Source organism: Poecilia mexicana, unplaced genomic scaffold (assembly GCF_051168715.1).
Source record: "Poecilia mexicana isolate PSO_F unplaced genomic scaffold, ASM5116871v1 scaffold_16, whole genome shotgun sequence".
Lineage (NCBI taxonomy): Eukaryota > Metazoa > Chordata > Actinopteri > Cyprinodontiformes > Poeciliidae > Poecilia > Poecilia mexicana.
In genome coordinates this window covers 22,046,094-22,065,455 of record NW_028263385.1, presented here as the reverse complement: position 1 = coordinate 22,065,455, position 19,362 = coordinate 22,046,094, and the positions used below count along the sequence as shown (strand labels likewise).

The 19,362-nt window shown below is 38.0% G+C and overlaps 1 protein-coding gene across 1 annotated transcript; it reads left to right on the top strand.

Moving 5' to 3' along the window:
* Nucleotides 1–314: 314 nt before the first annotated feature.
* On the top strand, nucleotides 315–17,655 carry slc6a3 (solute carrier family 6 member 3). Its single transcript, XM_014973729.2, has 15 exons — nucleotides 315–648; nucleotides 1,128–1,332; nucleotides 2,413–2,544; nucleotides 6,537–6,753; nucleotides 7,698–7,836; nucleotides 8,036–8,170; nucleotides 9,657–9,760; nucleotides 10,408–10,532; nucleotides 11,185–11,297; nucleotides 11,947–12,075; nucleotides 12,301–12,400; nucleotides 14,398–14,498; nucleotides 14,706–14,873; nucleotides 14,980–15,051; nucleotides 15,224–17,655. Exons 1-15 carry the CDS (start codon nucleotides 592–594, stop codon nucleotides 15,245–15,247), a joined length of 1,821 nt encoding a protein of 606 aa, XP_014829215.1. The 5' UTR covers nucleotides 315–591; the 3' UTR covers nucleotides 15,248–17,655.
* Nucleotides 17,656–19,362: the final 1,707 nt, after the last annotated feature.

Sequence of the window (19,362 nt, the reverse complement as noted above, 5' to 3'; positions counted from 1 at the left end):
AAAACACTAGTTGAAAACATCTTGATGCCTGATTTATTCCTTTTTTTATTATTTTTTTTACAAAAAAAAAAAAACATACTGTATGTTGTCATATTTCTGGTAAACATCATGCTGAGAGACTGTGGTCCAGACCTGTGTACAAAATGGCCATCATGAAATGATAACCTTTTCAAACAGCTCCTCTATGCCCTCTTGTCACTCTCAGTGCAGACCCCTTCAGTGCATGTTGTTTCTCTCCATCCTCCATTCACATCATATGCATCATATGTTGGATTAGTGCTATGGATTTACCTACAGGTGACTTTAAATGTTGGGAATGTTACTAACATTCATATTTAGACGTGATGTTATCTCAAACCAGTGAAACGCTCATCTGTCAATTTCGTTCATTGTGACTTGACGGCAGCAGTGTGCTGCGTCTCAGGGGAAGCTCTCTAAGTTGGTATCATTAACCTGATTTCTTGTAAAGGGAATAATTAATCTCTTTTTTTTTTGTGCGTGTGTATTTTCTGTGTCATTCTGCGTTCAAGACTCATCAGCTACACCTATACTTCCTTTTGCTCTTCCTACTGGCCCCTCACAGCTGAAGTGATGTCCTCTCTTGCAGCATCAGAAAAATCCTCTCCGAACGCCATGGGTCCCAAAGAGGTAAGGACATAAGTGAGGGATAGTTTTAATAAGGGTAAATGAGAAATGTTTTTTGAAAGTGCTGATATATTTTCAAAGATTTATTGATTAATTACTGGTATTTTATTTTATTTTATTTTTAGTCTGTAACAATGTTTGTAAGTTGCGGGTGAAATGACTGAAACCTTTGCCTGGTGCATGTGCTGGAGGTGAGAGGCACCATCTGTTATGCGTGGGGAATCCAGGGAGGAGATTGAAACTGGTTCAGCAAACGCAAACACATTTCCATGTGTCAGCGAACGTCTGCATAATCTAGACTCTCGTAGATCGACATGTTGCATTTGAGAAGTACACACCAGGAAGAATGGGGGGAAATGTTTCAGAGCTGTTTCTTTGCTCACTTTTTGAAAAATCTACTTCATGTTATTATTATTATTATTATTATTATTATTATTATTATTTTGTAAAATGTAAACTTATGACAAAGCCTGGTCCCTCAGGTGGAGCTGATCCTTGTAAAGGAGCAGAACGGGGTCCAGTTCACCTCCACCAACTTAGTAGCTCCGGCCCAGACTAACCCCTCTGGGGAGGAGGAAAGAGAGACCTGGGGGAAGAAAATCGACTTCCTCCTGTCTGTGATCGGATTTGCCGTGGATCTTGCGAACGTCTGGAGATTCCCCTACCTTTGCTACAAAAACGGAGGAGGTGAGGAGAAAAGGGCTAAAGGCTGCCTTTGGTGTTAGAGATGCAGAGTTGTATTATTTAATTTGCCTTGCACAAGTCCTATGGGTGTTTGTGTGTATGTAGATCAAACTAGGAGGAAAAGCAGCACAGCTGCTCTGCATAGATTAGCTCTAACAATCAGTGTCACTAATTATGGCTGTTTAACATAGAGCTGTCATTATGCTTAGAGGCTGTACGTGGTGCTGTGGCTAAAAATGAAATGGTATTCTAGCCATGTTTAGGGCTGACGTATAGCATCTACCAAAGCCTACCTGCACATTGAGAAACATACTGTTATATTTGATTTTAACCAAACTGACCAAATAAGAAAAACACAAAACACTTTTTAAAAATGATATTCAGATTTTAAGCATTTAGTCCCGTACTTTGGCTATGGGACATATGGCATTTTGCAGGCATCAGTTTACTGTCAACTAAATAGACGAAAAAAATACAGTGTCTTATAAATTAATACAAATCATTTATTCAAGTCTCAGCTATGTTGTATGTTGTCAAAATATGACATTTTTCTTTGTCATGTGTCATGATATTGATGTAATATTACCGTATTTGATAGAACCTTAATTACAATATTTATGAGCTGCTGCAAAACAAATTGATTGGGTTCATTTGAGTATAATAATACATTTCTGCAGTTGTAAGTTTTTGCACAATACCTTACACCAGATCATATTAGCATTTTTAAAAGAGCATTTTTTCTAATACTCTATTTATGTGTCTACTAAGAAAATAGCCTAACATTACTTTAATGTTGTTTTTTTAAGCTTTTTGAGAGTTTGTGAGATTCTTGTGTGCTTTCTAAATTGTCAAGACACACACATACATTTATTATACAAGCATCAGTTGAATAACAAACTTTATAAACTCTTTGTATTGTGATATATTTAGGTGCAGACAGCACTCTTTTATCACAGTGTGTGGATTTGATGTGTGTGTGAGAGATATAATTCGATGTCTTCAATGCCATTCCATGACTGTGCTTCGTTTATATAAGTAAATGAAGTAAATAAATGCACATTTATTTATTGTTTTTTTTTTCAGGAGCCTTCCTGGTCCCGTACCTGTTCTTTATGGTGATAGCAGGGATGCCTCTTTTCTACATGGAACTGGCTCTTGGGCAGTACAACAGAGAGGGAGCAGCAGGTGTCTGGAAGATTTGTCCCATCTTTAAAGGTAAGACGGAAACATCACCCTGTACATTTATTTGTCTCTCAGGCAAAGATGTACAAAAAAGATGTGTAAAATATAGTAAAATTGCAGTGACAAAAATTCCTGCAGTAAAACTTTCCTGCAAAAAAAGGTGTGTGTGTGTGTATATATATATATAGTTGCGCAACACCCCCCGCCCCTCTCCTTCTCTCTCTCTTTACTTCCCCTTCTGAGAGGAGGGAGCTGTTGCTCTCCAGCTCTCTGTCTAACGGGTCCGAGAAGCCTCTAACTCCTGAGTATTACTCCAGATGAGAATATAGAGGACATTCTGTTTAAGCTGGGCGCGAGAAAGACTAGCCTGGTTTCTAACGACCTCCATCCAGATGTCCCACCCTTTTTCACCCTGTGAACTAGCCAGATCGAGCAGCCCGCAATCAGCTAGTTTCACAGAGCACACCTGCTAACGGTCGCTCTTTCTCTTTATTACAACTTCCACTTGTTACTGAACCAGGTTGGTTTTAGTGACTCGGGCGAGTCCCCAGGGTGTTGTTTTGGCTAAAAGCAACCTATAAAACATTTTCCACTTTTTCCTCCCAGAATCAAACTTCATAGCTATTTTACAACCATCATAGAACTTTAAGGTGACTCATTAATTGAATGTCCACAACATCTTTTAGATTTTCTTAATGCTAATTATTTTATTAGTAAGGCAATTTTGCAAGGGTCAGTACAGCTTAAATCAGTAGCAGAAATAATCAAATAAGTAAACTCAATAATCTAATCTATCTTTCCCCGATGCTGACACTGTAAACTAAAAAAGGGAAACTTTGAGAGAGACGGACAGAGGTTGGCATCTTGAACCCCAGAACTGGCCTGATGAAGGACGTGTTGCAGAAGCACAAGGCTCACAGCACTGATAGATGAGGGCAGCCGTCCCTGCAGGCCTGAAGAGCTTTTGTCTCCGCTTCGATGGTGAGGTCACACAGGTCTTGGGTGCTGGCAGGAAGAGTACTGACTTAGAACGGCAGGTCTCAGGCCTCAGGATAACTTCCTCATGCGCGTAGCGGTCCTGAGCTTCTTGTCTTGCAGCTCTGTAGCTCCTTTCTCCTCGTCTCACGATCTTTCTGGTCCATCGAGATGTAGACGAGCTGGTCTCACGGAAGGAACACATCAGTTCTTCATCTTTGCCTTTGTCTTTATCTTCATCTTTGCCTTGGTCTTTGTCTTTATCTTTGTCTTTGGGGTCCCAAACCCAGCTGGTGAGAGAAGTGCAATTTGAAGCCACATGTTGCGGGGCTAACGGGTTGGTCCCCATGTGCAGAACAGTCTTCGGCTCTGTGGCTCTGGCTCTTCTTCAGCTGCAGAGTTCTTTGTCCATCTCGATCTTGGCTCGAATATATATATATATATATATATATATATATATATATATATATATATATATATATATATATATATATATATATATATATATATATATATTCGAGCCAAGATATAGAAAGGACTTCTATGTTTGGTCACTCTCCTCAGAATTAAATGGTCATTACTTTAACTTCAGATTAAAGTACCCAGACACCATGACGTCCTCAGCTGAACTATCATCCCCGTGTTAGTTTAATCTCTTCCAAAATTTTCTATTCAACACCTTGGTCTTAAAAGAGAAAATAAACACTCAATTTAAATTTCAAATCCTTTTCTCACTCTTGTTGGTGCAGGATCATTTGCACTTGGCACAATAAAAATGTTTGTAATTATGTTAGCTTTTCTTTTTTCTTCCTGCATGTCCATTTGCCTGCATTCCTGTTTGACAACCCCCCTCTTGAAATCTGCATGTTTAGCTTTCTGTGTGTCTGCCCACATGCCTGCCTGTCCACATGCCAGTCTCCTTTGTCCGCCTGTCTCCTCGTTGAGCAGCGACAGGCATTATTTATCCCCCAGAACATCAGGTTCTGTTGCCACTCAGATGGAAAGCAAATGAAAATTGGGCTTTTAGACTCTTTCCATGATTGTCCAATCGGGGTGATGCTGGCTGACACGCTCTCTCTCCCTGAGTACCTTTCGACACATCGTTGAGCAAAGCGCAGTTTTAGGAGAATGCTCAATTCAAACACACACTAATGGAGACGCAAACATTTGGACCTGTGTTTTGTTTTTGATCCCAGTCATAGGTTGAAAGAAAAAAATAAAGATGTTTGTGGTTTTGTGCTCTTTATAACCCTTTATCTTTGTTCAGTCTCTTGTGGTCTCATTCTTATTCATTTTCAGGAAGTTTTCTTTTGTAATTTGAAGACAATGATTTAAATTTATGTTTCAGTTCCTTGCTTTGTATTCGGATGTGCTCGGCGGAGCATTTGTCGCTTCACAGTGTTCGGTTTTCTGTCTCGTATTACTAAATGTTTCCCGCAGTGTGCACGCTTCTATCTACAGTATGTCTGTCTAAGAGTGTGGGCCCCCTGTCAGGGAGCACACTGTGTATGTTGACGTTCTAATAACACGCTTCTCTCGCTGCAGGGGGATAACAGTAATTATTCAAATGCACGTACGCATGCCCGTATTGACAGTAATTATTCTGATCAGCAAGCTGGTTTCCTCTCAGGATCAATGCGTTTGAAGAAAAGAAGCGAAAACCGGTGATTGAGAGATAGCACGGCATCACGCAGTGCTAATAAGAGGGTTCGCTCTGTGGACAAATATCACATCCACGTTACAAAGATATCAATAAACTCCAGTTGTGGTCAAGCTTCTTAGCAAAAGTCAACAATTAACTGCAGCCTTAGAAGACTGGACACTGCTTCAGATTTAGGAAAAGGGTAGATGTGCTGATAATTAAGGCATAAAGCGTTTGAATTTAAAAGTTCAGTTTTTGGTTGTTGTTGTAGACCGCAGGCATATTTAACAGATTAATATATTGTTTTGTTTTGTTTTTGTTTTTTGTTTTTTTGTTGTTGTTTTTTTGCTGTGAAATCTTTTTTCAAGCATTTGTATAAGATATGACAAGAAAAAAAAAATACAATAAAATGTCAAAAGTTTTTAGAAAAGGAAATATAATGTTGGTTTAATTTGTTGTAGTGAATAGGTTTTGTCCTGCATCACACAGTAATGGAAGTAGAATATATTTTCTGCACATGGTAGAAATACCAGCTCAAAAATATATGGATAGTCTATAAAACAGCCTGGTTTAAAATACTATGTAGGTTCAGTTGGATAGTTAAAAGCTGTTATTTAAATATCGATCCATCACATTCACAAATAGTCCAAAAAGCAGACTTGATTTGTGAAATGGAGATACAAACAAAACACAACGATTCCTGTCCATTACACACAAAAAGCCTGATTTATGGGGGTCCCTTGGAGATATGTGTACATCTGTAAGGTTCATTCCTCCACACATAACTCTGGATTCTGTTCATAAACATTTTAGAGTTGGTGTGACTGATCCTTTCTATCAATGAGCAATCTGTTTGTATGAACACTGCTAGTAATGCCTCTCTGTAATTCTAATGCCTAATTTAATACCTTCTTGAAAAAGTTAAGTCTACTGAATATAAAAACAATTTTAAAATATACAAAACATTTATTAATTTTGTAGAATAAATTTCAAGAAAGCTTACTACTACCTGCATGTCTAAAATAAACTTCATAGGAACATTTAAGAACTTATATTCCTACTGTGAGATCTTTAAAGAGAGAATAAGTTAAACTGATCAGAGTAAAGGGGCTCAATATAAATAGCAATGTTGTAAAACTTTTACTAATCCCAAATTGGATTACATTTTGTTAGCTAGCCATGAGAGGTTGAGCGGATAAGGTCTTTCTTCTGCCTACATCTCCCAGAATGCTATCCGGTTCTGGATTGTAATTCAGTGAATATTGTATATATTGGACATTCTATCAGATGTATTATCTATTGATATTGGTCAAGCGTTTATTGTAATATGTTTTTAAATGTATATTCATTTGTTGTCTAACCATACTCTACATAATGAGTGTAATGTCTATCATTCTGCCCCCTGCAGGTGTTGGCTTCACAGTGATTCTCATTTCCCTTTATGTTGGTTTCTACTATAATGTCATCATCTCCTGGGCGCTGTTTTACCTCTTCTCCTCATTCACCCGCGAGCTGCCATGGGTCCACTGCAACAACACCTGGAACAGCCCAAACTGCTCAGACTGGGCCGACAACAGCTCCATTGGTGACATTTACAAAGCCACGCCTGCTCAGGAGTACTTTGAGTAAGCTTAGTTGACCTGTGGATCTAATTTGCTGGATTCAAACATATTTTCCCTCCCTTAAACCTAACTAAACTTAGGGGTTTACTGACAGTCAGCATCTGCGATGGATTGGCGACCCTGTCCAGGGTGTCCGCCTCTTGCCTCGTAAGGATAAGCATGTTGGACAATGGATGGACGATAGTTAGCGTACTCGGAGGACAACGTAATGTACTATGTCATGTACTGATATTACCTCCTTCACTATAAAGCTAAGCAGGTGTCCTTTGTGTCAGCTTGTTGGATAATGGAATGGATGGACAATAGTCAGTATAACCACAGGACAACGTTACATATGATATCCTGAAGTTTTATTTAGCGGATATTACCTCCTTCATTATAAAGCTGAGCAGGTGTCCTCTGTTTCAGCTTGCAGGGGGTCGTTCTGTTGTGACAGGCAAAGCTCTTCATCCCTGATAGCTGTGTGTGAAGTGGCAGTGTGCTATTTTCACTGAGCCACCTGCAAACAATTTGACCACAACCGCTGAAAAAATGGTATTGGTCTCTCTTTTAACATTTGTGTTGATTGAAGGCTGAAACCGAAGTATAAAAAATACTATCTCAAAATGCATATTTTTGGGTGATGTGTGTAATACAGCAGTGTACAGTCAAGTGTGAATGTACACCATAAAATCTGTTAATTTTATGAGTAATCCATTGATGGTTCAGCATGCATTATTTATAAAATGCCTGATTTTTCTTTCTTTTTTTTTACAACTGTTAAAAACTGTTTAGACGATTTAGACGAGCGGCCTCTAAATCGAAGAAACTTCTTTGTTTTAGAGGCATTTTAGGATTTCTGCATTTGGCACAGTGGAAAAACCAGTATGAACTATTTTCAAGACATGATATAGAGCTGGTGACTGTGGAAGTGGTCGTGTTCCTAAACTGAATGTTCCGTTTCCCAGACGAGCGGTCCTCCATATTCAAGACAGCAATGGTATTGATGATCTTGGACGTCCACGCTGGCAGTTGACTTCCTGTCTGGCTGTTGTGATCATTCTGCTCTACTTTAGTCTCTGGAAGGGAGTCAAGACCTCAGGCAAGGTACGACATACGGCACACATTGGTAAAACAAAAGAAACATGGAAATGTTTCCAACCATCTCGAGTCTGGAGTTCATAAAATTGTGAAGCTAAGGACCTAAAAGCTTTATTACTCTTGTGTGCCAGCTTTTATTTGCTCTGTCTGTAAAGGTTTGGGTTATCCGCAAGTGATGAGCATGTATGCCATGTGGCTCTTTAAGGTTGTGTGGATCACAGCCACCATGCCCTATGTGGTCCTGACTGTGCTGCTGCTCCGTGGAGTAACTCTGCCTGGAGCCATCGATGGCATTAAAGCATACCTCTCTGTCGACTTCCTGAGACTCTGCGATGCCAAGGTGAGTCCAGACAGATCAGCAGACGGATACGAGAGAGATTAGAAGGGGGAGCTTCGTGGGGAGGACAGTGGTGGCTGAGAGCTCCACTGAAGGAATGCTTTGACATTTTCATGTTTTGTCTGTTTATTTATTTTTTCTCCAGCAAAACCTACAACTTGACTAGAAGTCTGAAATCTGAGAAAGTACTACATGTTCTATAAACACCAGCTTGAACTTTCTAAGATAGAGTGCCAACTCATGCTTGGTACAGATGGGTAAAACACTTGAAAGCTATTCAAGCTATTTTGCACAAACAATCACAGAAAATCTTAGAAAAGTCAAACCTTTCTTGTGAGAATTTATTGGGGTGGAGATCGGGTCGATAAAGTCCCAATTGCCACATGTAAAAGTTTCATACTTTTTATTCTTTATGTTGGTGAGAGTGTCTAGAAACTTCTAATTACTAGTTAGAGTCAGTGGCATCAGGAATCCTTTAAAGCCATCTCTTAAAATCTGGTGACCTCTGCTAGACGAGTGAAAATTGGTAGCTATGGTCATCTGGATCCCCATACCTTCATACTATAGTAAAGAAAGAAACAGTGTAAGGATAAATAGTCTAAGGTCAATCTTTCCTCATGCTTTATGCCCCAAAAGCCACAGGCAGCACTAGAATGAACAAAGTACTGGCAGCAGTGGTGCAAATAATAGCATCACCACTGACTTGGATCAAAACGGTTATTTATTTACATGGAATCCCCCTCCCACTTAAAAATGGGCTTAAAGATTGATATTTCTCATTTTTTTAGTGTGAGATTTTCTTCCCTTAATTAAAAATTCACTTATTTTATGACTTTTTACACAACTTTTCAGAGGTGGACTCGATTAGGTTGCCTTATGCACTGCATTATAGAAAGTAGGCCTACAGACTAATTGTTGTAGCTGTTTGAAATTTCTTAACGTGAAAGATGATGTTCAGTGGTAACAGATGCAAGGCACAGAGTGTTTTACAACATTCAGACAATAATTCTAACTCCATGTTAGTGTTGGTACATATATTGTTTTGCAATGACAAACTTCCTGCTATACATTCGTGTCTGTCCATTCTGGTCTGTGAACCAATCTGAGAATTAAACTAAGCATTCTATTGACTCACACAGGCAACCAATGGATGCCTTAACATCATTACTATATTTGTATTATTTTCACTTTAAAGGACTGGCTATTCACTAATTTTAGGTGTCATGGAGCTTAAAAAGCAAACATGCAAGACCAAGATTGAGGAACCTTGATGGAGGGACAGCGAGAAATTTATGGGAGCAATTGGCGAATTAGATTAAATAGATGCATGGAGCAGCAATTTGCAAAATTACCCCCTGTATTCACATGTGTCTTTCATCTACTGCCGTTGAATGAGTTTCCTGCAATTATCTCAAATAATGGCTTTTTTCCTCTCCTGCACCTTTTGTTTGCCGCTTCATACGAGTGCGCTTGTTCTTTCGCTCCCCAGGTCTGGATTGAGGCTGCAACACAGATCTGTTTCTCACTGGGTGTGGGGTTTGGTGTGCTAATTGCATTTTCCAGCTACAACAAATTCAGCAACAACTGTTACAGGTACACACACACACACACACGCACACACACACACACACACACACACACACGCAAGCAGTGATAGGCAGGTGGGGGTTCATCAAGGCAGACAGGGGTGGAGAACTTGCCATGCGGTTCAAGCATGCTTGCTGCACAAGTAGGTAAAATAGAATCTCCTTTGAAGCTACAAAAAAAGGAATGTAGCTACAAAGTATTAAATTCTTGGAAAATCCGAAAGCAACCAGAAGAAACATTTTCATGTCCGCTTTTGCTTTTTTATTGTTTATGGTAGCTGACAGACAACACAGTCCAGCTTTAATATTTGGTTGCACCAAAGAGCTGAAGATACAGCAAATTATACATGAATTTTATTCAGAATCATTTTCTAGAATCTTTCTATTAATTTATATTCTCTTCTTACCTTTTTCTAGACTTTACAAAAACAACAATATGGTAGTTTGTCATCTACCAACTAGAATGACTAGTTTTCTGAATCATTTCTTCAGTTTCATTTTTTAAAAGGTATACGCAAAAGGAAATTCCCTGGACCCACCGCTGGCATTTTCTTTAATAGATATGATCAATTTGGTTGGATGTCACTGCGCTCTGGCTAAAAAAAAACAGTTTTTATACCGTCATCCTGTCATTTTCTGTCTTGTTTCATCCAGGGATGCTATCATAACCAGCTCCATCAACTCTTTGACAAGTTTCTTCTCTGGATTCGTTGTCTTCTCCTTTCTTGGGTACATGTCCCACAAACACAACGTGGCTCTAGATAAAGTCGCTAGAGATGGTATGTTATTTTAATGACCTTAACCTTTTAGTTCAATATGCTAATATGATTAGAACACGGAGTCTTTCTTATGATTTTATAATTTCCAAAAGTGGATAATCTGATTTAGTTTTTTGGGTTATCGTTACTGAATAATGTTTGACTTGGACATGTTGTCCTGCTGAAATAGACCACTGCCATGAAGGCATATTATTTCCATCTTGACTATGTTATGGCTGTGTATCCCCATATGCAAAAAAGCTATGATTTATTGTTTTATTATTTTCACACCTTTCTATTAGACCAAACATTCCCCTTTCCAGCTACTTAAGCTTCACTTGGCGGTTCACTACAGTCTCTCCCTTGTGCTTTTGAAATAAATTGATCACTGTGTAAAACTGAATATCTCCAAAAAAGCTGCACTTTTGGTTATGCTGTGGTCCAGTTGCCTGGTCATCACTTTTTGCCTCTTGTCGAACTACATTAAATCTTCATGGTTGTCCTTTTTCAAATGTGAATATTTATTTAATTTCTTTCACTTGTTGCTTGTACGTGTGCAATAAAAACATAATCATTGGTCTTCATCTGTCAGTGGTCACAATGCTTTAACATTATGCTCGGTCATTGTATGTGATGTTCTTCTGTTCACTTTTTTGATTTTTCTCTTCGCCAGGTGCTGGTTTAGTGTTTGTAATTTACCCAGAAGCCATTGCAACATTACCTGGGTCATCAGTGTGGGCGGTGATTTTTTTCATTATGCTGCTGACCCTTGGTCTTGACAGTGCAGTGAGTATGCATCCACACACACACAGACACACATGCATGCACACACACACACACACATCTCTTATTTCCCTTCGTCATTTGGGACTAGCACTGTTGACAATTCACTGTGATATCACATTGCCAACATTGGTCGTAATTCATTTGCATATTGGTTGGAGATTTGACAATGAGAATTTTGGACCCGATTTCTTAATATCTTTTAAAAAATTTCTTCAAATCTCCAACCAATATGCAAATGAATTACGACCAATGTTGACAATGTGATATAGAAAACACGAGTTCCAGTTTAATAGCTTCTTGCATAGTCATTGGAAACATATAACTTTGAAAATGAGAATCAACATTGCAGAGTGTTTTTCTTTAACATGAATTGGTAATGTTATATCATAATATTATATTATAATATTATATTCAGAATTTAGGAAAAGATCATATTTTTAAGTTTCTGTGCAGCTGCACACTGATCAGAGCCAATCCAGCTTAATATCACCTAAGCTAATTTCTCATTCCTAAAAATCCTCACTCTACAACAAAGTAAAAATGACCATTTTTGATTTTTTCCAATCTTTGTTTGGCTCTTAACATTCATGCAAACACCTGCTGCCTGATTCTCTCTCTCACTTTGTGTTTTCTTCTGATTCCTCTGTAGATGGGTGGGATGGAGTCTGTGATCACTGGGCTGATTGATGAATTCAAATTCCTTCACAAACACAGAGAGCTGTTCACCCTGTTTATCGTTGTTTCAACGTTTCTCATATCCCTCTTCTGTGTCACAAATGTGAGTTTCTTACCAGGAAGACTTTTTGCATGGCACACTTGTTTGCTTGGTGGTAAATATTCACCTCTGCAATGCTTAAACTCTTAATTACAATCAGTGTCCTCCCAAGAAACAGCTATTTGCATATGCAGTTCACCTTGTAAAAAAAAAAAATAAAAAAATGTTTCACAATGCCAAATAAAACCTACGTGGATTTAATTGTGTTTCTTTTTTTTCCCCTGTCAGGGAGGGATGTATGTGTTTACTCTCCTCGATCACTTTGCGGCCGGAACATCGATTCTCTTTGGAGTACTTATTGAAGCCATCGGCATCGCCTGGTTCTACGGTGAGAAAGATGAGCTAAAGTAACAAGGAGAGACGCCACTCGATTCATTTTTTTCATGACCAGCAAAGCTGATGCTTTATTAAAGGTCTGAGGAGAAATTGCTTGGTCTGGGTGTTGTGTGTCCCAATACAACATGCCTTTTATTAGATATAAAACAGCTTCAGGTAGAAGGTCATAAGCATCGGTCTCTTCAGTTCTGTCCCCGCGCTGTGCATATTGTTGGGAAACTGTTTGTGTGGTGCTTACGAAATGAACAGATGGAGAGAGAGTCTGACCTGTGACTGTGTTACCTCTCAGCTCACACAAGGTGGTGAGTCAACAAACAATAAAAATCATTGCTCAGGAACAGGCGCTTCCTTTTTCAGTCACCTGCCATAGTCGCCTTAGTCATTGCGGCTGTGGCTGAGATTTGTCTGGTCACTTATTTGACAAAGATTCCTGCGGCATTTCATCCGAGTCTTGCCAGCAACATTTTGAAAAAATTATTCCCCAATAAATTCTGACATAAAATTAATGACATCTTTATTCTGGTCGATGCTGTGGCACCGTTGTTAGCTCAGCTGCATTATACAAATTTGTTGTTCAAATAATTTCCAGGGTATTTTTGTGACATTTGCATGTTCTTCCTTTGCTTTTATGGGTTCTACCAGCAGACACAGATTTTCTGCTCATTCTGAAAATATTTCTTTTCTTACTGCAACTTCTCGCTTTAAATTGCCTCGGTTGAATGGATATTAGTTTGAAATTTGTCTGTGATATCGTTATGAGTACATTTTGTTACTTTCAAAAATATGGTTCAGTGGCACTATGGTTTGGATTTATGGAGTTCATTGTATCATGATACGCACACTCACAATTTATATTAAATTGTACCACTTCTTACTTCTGAGGACAATTTTAAGAAACCAAATGACCTAGTATAATCATTATGAAGTGTGGGAAGAAGGCAAAGAGAACAGCCATGATGTTTAGCTTTTTTTTCCAAAAACTTTTTAAAATCTACTAAAAGATATATATTTACATTATATTTTTTTTTCCCAACGGTCTCAAATATTTTTTTTCTTTCATTTTTTAAAATTTGTTTTCTGTAAATTAAAAAAGTAAAAAGTGAACAACCAGAAAGTATTGCAAAAAATGTGAACTAATAAGATAAAGATCTGGCAGAACTACTGACGTGAGTCGACTTTCCTCCCCGGTGGCTTCTAACCTAGAAAGTGGAGGGGGTGAATAAAGACCTGAGTAGTACAAAGGCCCCAGGCAAAAGGGGTCAGCATATTACCCCAGTTTGCTGGATCTTGACCTTGGCAAGCCCAATAAATCACGCCCGAGGCCTCAATGGGCTTTTGCTGGTCTTTTTTTTTTATATCCTTATAACTACTGACAGAAACCCTTGACCCTCTGGCTACTGTGGTCTTTCATTCTGCTATCCACTACTTCAGAACTATTTGTTGAACTGAATACCTGGTCGTCAGACTGGATATATTGTTCTACACTGAGGAATGTTAGGCAACACAAAGGAAAAAAAATGAGTGAAGGGAATTTGTTTGCCTTTGCACAATTACTTTAAGCATTGCTCAGTTAGTGTTCTCCTATAACTGTTATGCCAAATGTAATACTGGGAGTTTTCATATTTTTTTTTTGTTTGTTTGTTTTGCACTATTCTCCTAAATGCAAAATGTTTGTAACCCATCGATCCAAAAAAATTTAAATAAGCCACAATCTTACATTTACACAGATTATCATGTTTAAAATCTATATTTACATGTTGATATGTGAATCCACCTTGGCATGCAGCAGCACCAGCTTCTCAGTCGTTGATGATTTTGAGGTTATTGAGTAATCTTAAACATCAGCAGATTTGGTGTGGTTTGTTTTCTTCTGTTTTGCGGACAATGCTATTCTGCTCCTGCATAAATGTGTTCCTCCCACCTCGTTTAACCCGCAGCTGTGTCTCTCTCCAAGTTCCACCCAAAAGTTTGCATCTTTGTGTGTTTTAGGAGTGGATCGTTTCAGTGATGACATTAAGGAGATGATTGGTCACAGACCAGGAAGGTACTGGAGACTGTGCTGGAAGTTTGTTAGCCCTTGCTTCCTCTTGGTGAGTCCTACCCACTGTAGACTTGTGATTTATAGCATAAACATGGATGAAGCTTACCTCAAATTCTACTGGCTTGTACAAAGACATGCATGCAAACTTGCATTTCTGTTTTTGACCACCAATGGTAATTAGGCCTTTGGTAAATGTTGTTTTTGGAAAGATTCTCCAAAGTCTGGATTTTGTGTTTACACTTTTCTCCGCTTATAGTTTATGGTCGTGGTTAGCTTCGCCACGTTCAACCCTCCAAATTATGGCTCCTACATGTTTCCTCAATGGGCTAATCTGCTAGGGTGGTGCCTGGCCATGTCATCAATGACCATGGTTCCACTGTATGCCATCTACAAGCTCTGCACACTTCCAGGAAGGTTTTGCGATGTAAGTCCCCATAATCAACCTTATACAAAGCTTTGGTACTGTAATACGTTTTTGTTTGTGAGGCTTACTGGCTTAAGAACAGGTACTAATCAGTCTTCCCTAACAGCGCCTTGCTTATGCCATCACCCCAGAGACAGAGCATCATCTGGTAGACAACGGAGAGGTTCGGCAGTTCACTGTGAGTGTAACCTTGATCCTACTTATTTTTATTTTTTTTTAGCATATAGTTAGATCTCCAAAATTTATCTTTTGTACTTCTCTGGTCATAAGCTAGTTTGCTGTTAGATTTCTGTCACGATTGTAGAGTCTTTCATTTTAAAGGCATGTTGCACTTTTTTCCCTCCACACAGCTGCATCACTGGTTGGTCGTTTGAGAGCTGCAGAAAGAGAAATGGAAGGAGTGAAAGAGAAAGAATGTCAGAGTGGATGCAGGATGCATGCAAAAATAGAAGCCTAAAGAGCTAAAGAGTGAAGACAGCCATGTAAACTGATCACAGGGATTAGGATGCAGAGCTTAAAAGTGCCAAGAAAAAAAAAAAAAAAAAAAAAAAAAAAAAAGAGAAATACAAAAAAAAATCCACATAAATTGTAGTGTTGTTACATTTAAATAGTGGATGTGTAAAACTGTGCATTGGCCCCTATCTACTGTTTCCCCGCAAGCTTGTGAATGGGATTCAGTAAAATAGTTCATTTGATGTTCAGCCTGCTATTTCCGTAAAATGCAAAAAACCCATGAATGAATAGCATGGAAGTCTTAGCCTGCTGGATATTAGTGTGATGAATCCTCCTCGTGTTTTATAACGGTAGAAAATTGCTACTGCTGGTGAATGAACACAGAACACATTATATGACATTTTTAGTAGCACAATTTAGGACACAATATTTTAAAATTGATAATGTTGTAGAGGTGCTACACAAAGCATTAATTCTCTCAAAACAAAGTGCATTTTATTTTTGATTATTCCCTTTGCTGATCGAGATTTAGGACTAAAGTCATTGATCTGAAGAATTCCAACTTATTCTATGTTCCTGTCAGGACTATGTAGTTATTAATTGTAATTTAAAGACTGTTATGATTGCTACAGCCTTGCAGAATTTAACTTGCTTACATCAGAATCGCTTACTTACATACAGTGCTTTATTTTTCTCAAACACTTATTTTCAACCATTTTCAGTCAATATTGTTTTAGGTGACGCAAAACCCAAATTATGCTACAGCAACTGCTACTTTTCTTTTTTTTTTTTTAAACATTATTTTAAAATATACAGATGGACATATTGGAAATGTTATAAAAGGAAGCCCAAAGCCCCCAAAAGGTCACTTTTAATTACATCCAATTCATTTTTACTTGCCTGACAATGAAGTTACCATTTTATTTGAATTGTAAAGAAAGACTCATACAGTATCCATACTGTACGAGGCTTCGCTATAGGTTCTTCTTCCTCTTTTTCACAACAGGGTGTGTCTTTACATCTGGTTGTTTCAGAATTGAAAAGCTTTTCATTGCATCAATTGCAACGCAGTAACATTCAAATAGGTAACTCAGACCTATTTGCTCAGTTAAATTCAGGTGGTGACTTTGTTTTTTTGGAGGGTGGACACGAATAAGTGTTCATCATCGTCACTGTTTATTACAAAATGTTTGCATTGCTTGCATCTCTGAAAGTGAAGAACAGAACCTGATCACATCTGGTCGAACGTCATACTCAAAAGTTTTAAGAAAAAGCCAAAAATCAAAAAAAGTGTATCGATGAGATTTTTTTGAGTCTTTCAGAATCTCTTTTCTGTTTTGTCCTCATTTGTTTGATAATAAGTCACCGGACAACCAACATTTGACATCCATGTAGTGACCACAGAGGTTGATTACAAAGAAGTTAGCAAAACATATATTTATTGCTGTGTGTCATCAGCATAGCAGTGGTAAGATATTTGTGCTGTCTAGGGACAGATCCTTCCAGAACACAATGAGCAATGCCAACTCTACCAGCTTAAAAATGACCAACGAAACAGAAAACTAGTAAGATAATTAAATCCTTACCAGAGATGTTGCCTCGCTCACCCAAATGCCCACACCCACTTTGACCTTTTGAGGGCTCTCTACTCACAGATTATTAATCCTTGATCAACCAAAGAACAGATATTGCTTCCTTAAATGAGATTATTTTTTACTAAGAGATTTTCCTCAAAGAGTCAACTGTTACCAAATCGCTGCCACTAAATTTGTGTTTGTCCTCCGAGGGCATTATGTGAAAGTTTTGACGGTCACTTTTCCTTTGAAAGGCATTTAGCTTTAATTTTACAGTTTACACGATGCTATTCTGTATTCTAAGACTGTTTTCAAAAGTGTTTTTTGTTTTAGTGAAACTGCAAATTATCACTGTATCATATAATAAATGAAATCGTTCAAAAGAATATATATGTTTAAGCAAAGTAAATGTAAAGCTTAGGGACTCGCTCTGTACTATAAGAAAGTGACAAAGAAGACAAATATACATATATATAGATATAATACATATTCAGAAAATAGATATTAAAGAGAAATGTATGAAAATCCATATTTGTTTTTCTTTTTGACTTATTTTGAGTTACATTAGAAACCCTTCCCCAATAGGTGAGCAATCATTTGTTTTTCCCATTTACGGTACATGTAACACACTGAAGGGTTATTTTTGTCCCAAGTTGTATGCATGTGCTGCTGTACTGTGATGTTTCTGACTGTATGATTTTGTTTTGTACTGTCAAATTGAAGTATAACAATAAAATTGTTACTTTAAAACATAACGTTGATGCCTTCACTTGATTGTTTGAATAAAATGTGTAGTCTTTGTGACCTATGTATGTCACATTCTAGTGGCTTCCTAAAAGTTTATAAAGATGCTCATGTAAACAAAGCCTGATTGCAGTGAAATAATTCATCGCACCAGCTTATAGAATACAGTGAGTATATGGTTTAGGATCATTGATTCATGCTGAAACTGTCTCTAGCTCTCTGAATTGAAACATTGATCAGGCGTGTCTGATCAATGATATTTCCTTTCTTTTCCTTTTTTTCTAAGCATGACCAAGAGTCTTCAGTGTTCATTACAGTGGTATGAAGCGCACACACTCAAAATTCTTAGCCAGGAATGGATTCCTAGCAGATAATATTTAAGATAATTACTGTCTACAATAGACTGACAAGATTCAATTTCTGCTGACGATCAGCCAGCCACGGTATGTGTACAAGCCTTGCATCAAATTAGCAAACACAAACCAAATATGTATATATATATAATATGAAATTTTTGCTCAGATTACAAACTCCTTTCTTCTGAAAGTAGCTTGTAATCTATGTGCATGTCTGGTTGTCAGCAAAATCAAAACCCTCTGCTACACTTTACAACAAGCAGACAGATGTACACAGCCTCTTTAAAAATGTACTGGTACTTTTCTCAGTAACAATTATTTTGATCAAATATTTACATTCATGTCATCACTCCCTGTCGTCTTTGTCTTCCATAGCAATAATTCACTGTGACCTGTTTGTTTCTTGATTGTGCAACCTGCACAATCAAATCTGTTGAAAGTAGGTTTGGTTATAGTCGACAGAGTAACATCTGCCATGCTATAGTACACTTTCTGTATGATGTAGGCGGATGTGCTCAATAGGACGTGTGTGACTCGACCTTGGCTCTGTTTGTTGACAATGTTAAAACACAGAGAGAATTGCACAGTGAGTTGCTGTGAGGATTTTCCAAATGTTGTCAGCCCAGAGCAATTGCAAGGCAATTTAGCCCCATCCAAGGATATGGTTTAAAAGGTGCCATTATCGCACCCAATAAACAAAACGATTATGTATAATTTCATGTCTTGCCACTGATGTTGAAACTGAAAATATACGCACAAGGAGTGGCAGGAGGAAACGCAACTTTGTTTGCAGTTGCTGCGTAGGTTATTCTTTTTGTCTTGAGACTGTGTCAAAGAGGACAGACACATTCAGCAACCAGCAAATTGGGGCACATTGTTACCAAATAAATATTAGCAATTATAAATGCCAGGATTTTGAAACGGCTAAAATCTAGTCATTGGACTGCTGTTTGCACTAAACTGTATATGGTTTGTAATTGAGGGAGCAGTGATCAATTAATACATTAATTTACTCATTTATTTGTTTTATTGCTTCAAAAAACACACTATAAAGTGGTAAAATGAGACCTCAAGCATAGCTTCCTTATGCTTACTTTATCTTCTACTTGGTGTACACCTCCCTCTACTGGCCAAATAGATATTACTTTGTTCAAAGTCAGAACTTTGAATAGATTATGCCTTTAAACACTTCGGGAATGCCCCAGTTTCTCATGTCACGGCTTTATAAGCATATGATTGACTCATTAATTTACCTCATCTGAGTTAGATTGAGACAAAACTGTGGATCTATTATAAGGCACATCTTAAGCAATGTGTGTTCTTGAGTGGCATCAATCAAAAGAAAACCACAAGAGGAATGTG

What these genes read in the sequence shown, in the direction of transcription:
- slc6a3 (XM_014973729.2), top strand. Translation starts at nt 592, where the DNA reads ATGTCCTCTCTTGCAGCATCAGAAAAATCCTCTCCGAACGCCATGGGT. An exon ending in GAGTCAAGACCTCAGGCAAG is followed by an intron (nt 7,837 to 8,035) that starts GTACGACATACG and finishes TGGCTCTTTAAG; the next exon opens with GTTGTGTGGATCACAGCCAC. An exon ending in TGAGACTCTGCGATGCCAAG is followed by an intron (nt 8,171 to 9,656) that starts GTGAGTCCAGAC and finishes TTCGCTCCCCAG; the next exon opens with GTCTGGATTGAGGCTGCAAC.